This window comes from Phaethon lepturus, unplaced genomic scaffold, assembly GCF_000687285.1.
Source record: "Phaethon lepturus isolate BGI_N335 unplaced genomic scaffold, ASM68728v1 scaffold36469, whole genome shotgun sequence".
Classification (NCBI taxonomy): domain Eukaryota; kingdom Metazoa; phylum Chordata; class Aves; order Phaethontiformes; family Phaethontidae; genus Phaethon; species Phaethon lepturus.
Window position 1 is genome coordinate 16,029 of NW_010566251.1, and position 1,759 is coordinate 17,787.

Below are 1,759 nucleotides of genomic sequence, written 5' to 3' on the forward strand. Positions count from 1 at the left end.
GCAGTTGCAACCATTTTCTGAGCTATTTTAGAAATTTGTAGTCACTGGAAAAGGCTGCGGCTGAAGCACGAGTGACTAGCTCCACACAGTAGTAAATAAAATGCCATAATGTTTGCTAAGAGATTAGTGTGAGCACGGCTGCTGGTAAATTCTGTGAACACATCAAAGAGCCTTATTGTTGCACTCAGGTTTTAATTCCTTATTAGTTTCAGGAAATACATGTCCTCAGAGCAATGAGAGGAAACTTTGAACGTTTTTCTTCCTCTTGTGCTGGGTGTGGGCTTGCTACTGCCTAATTGTTAGTCTGTCTGATGCCTGCACTCCCATAGGAAGCAAGAACAAACCCATTTACATTTGTGTCATTGCTGTGTGCTTTCAAATACGGGGCCTACTAATTTTTTTCTCTCTCTATTTTTTTTTTTAAGATCAAAGGTGACAAGAATAGCAGAGCAGAGAAGTTAAGAATGATGCAGAGAACACAGATGTGAAGAACAAAGGAGAGAGGAAGGAGCTGAGCCTGGTGCAGAGGGGGAGAGGAGAAGCAGCAGCCTAAATGCAAGTATTTGAACATGGAAATGATGGGTTGCAGGCTGCTTAAGAGGAGTTTAATGCAGTGTTTTAATCTGCATCTAGTGCTGGTTGACACTTTCAGAGCGGTGCCTGAGATAGGTTAATGTTTTTAAAATTTTCTGCCTTGAGTTCAAGACTTTGGACTCTTATGTCAATAATTTACAGCTCTAAACAGGGAAGTGGCATCAGGGTCACGTGTGTGTGTGAGAGAGAGAGAGAAAAAAAGTCCTTTTGAGTCTTAACTGAAGAATGTAATGTGGGGTGGTGCAGCTGAGGGGCCTGTAAAGCACTCACTTCCTAGCCAAGCAGTGTCGAAATGTAAAATAGCAGCTAAAAAATCAGTGACTGGGTTGATCAGAGAAAGCTGGAGGGAGGGGGTCAAACTACTCAGCCAGGACCAAAGTGGTCTGATAAATTGCTGTGATGTAAAACGTATTTTTCATCATTTTAGTCAAGATTATGGGACAGAAACAGACATTTGAAAACACTCCTGTTAGCAGGTGCATCATTTTAGCTAGCACAGTGATGTTTCCTGCATGTGAATTTTTTTGGTTACATTTTTTTTCTCAGAAAAAAAAGGTCTTGTGCAGGTACGTGGGCCAAAAAGAGGTCTCTTCAGGAACGTAATTGTTTTTCTTTGTGGCCTCTGGTATCCTGCCTGTATCAGCAGACAAGCTTTTGCCAATATGATGTGTCTTCTTCAGGTGAAGGTTTTTCTAATACAGGTGTACCAGAAGAGTGTTTTCTGCCATAGAGGAGGCTTTATCATCTCAGTTGCTCTTAGTGGAGGCTCCTGCACAGATCCAAAGTCACTATTATTTATAATCATTCGATGCCTGCAAAGCTTTGATAAGTCTGTATTGTGCAGAGTTGTGGGAGCTGCCTGTGAGTTCTGCCTGGAAAAGAAGTAACCTTGTCCCTTGTTCCCTGCAGCTCCTTCCCGGGTGGGTGACAATGCCTGTCGAAAGGATGCGGATGCGCCCCTGGCTGGAAGAGCAAATCAACTCTAACACGATACCGGGGCTGAAATGGCTAAATAAGGTGAGGGGGGTGCGTGCATGCACGTGTGTACTTGTGCTGAACAGGGACTTCATAGCAGTGCCTGAGTTTTGGGTAGGTAAATCAGCTCATTCCTGGTTTTCAAAGGGGTGACATGGGGAGGAAGGGCAAAGCTGAATGCTTCCTGCTG

The 1,759-nt window shown here is 43.7% G+C and overlaps 1 protein-coding gene across 1 annotated transcript in view; it reads left to right on the forward strand.

Annotated features, from left to right (window-relative positions):
* Positions 1–395: 395 nt before the first annotated feature.
* Positions 396–1,759, forward strand: part of IRF2 (interferon regulatory factor 2) — a 25,568-nt gene continuing 24,204 nt past the window's right edge. The window contains exons 1-2 of the mRNA XM_010295429.1: positions 396–555; positions 1,504–1,611. Coding sequence (XP_010293731.1) covers positions 1,525–1,611 — 87 coding nt within the window. The 5' untranslated portion in view covers positions 396–555; positions 1,504–1,524. The remainder of the gene's footprint in view (positions 556–1,503; positions 1,612–1,759) is intronic.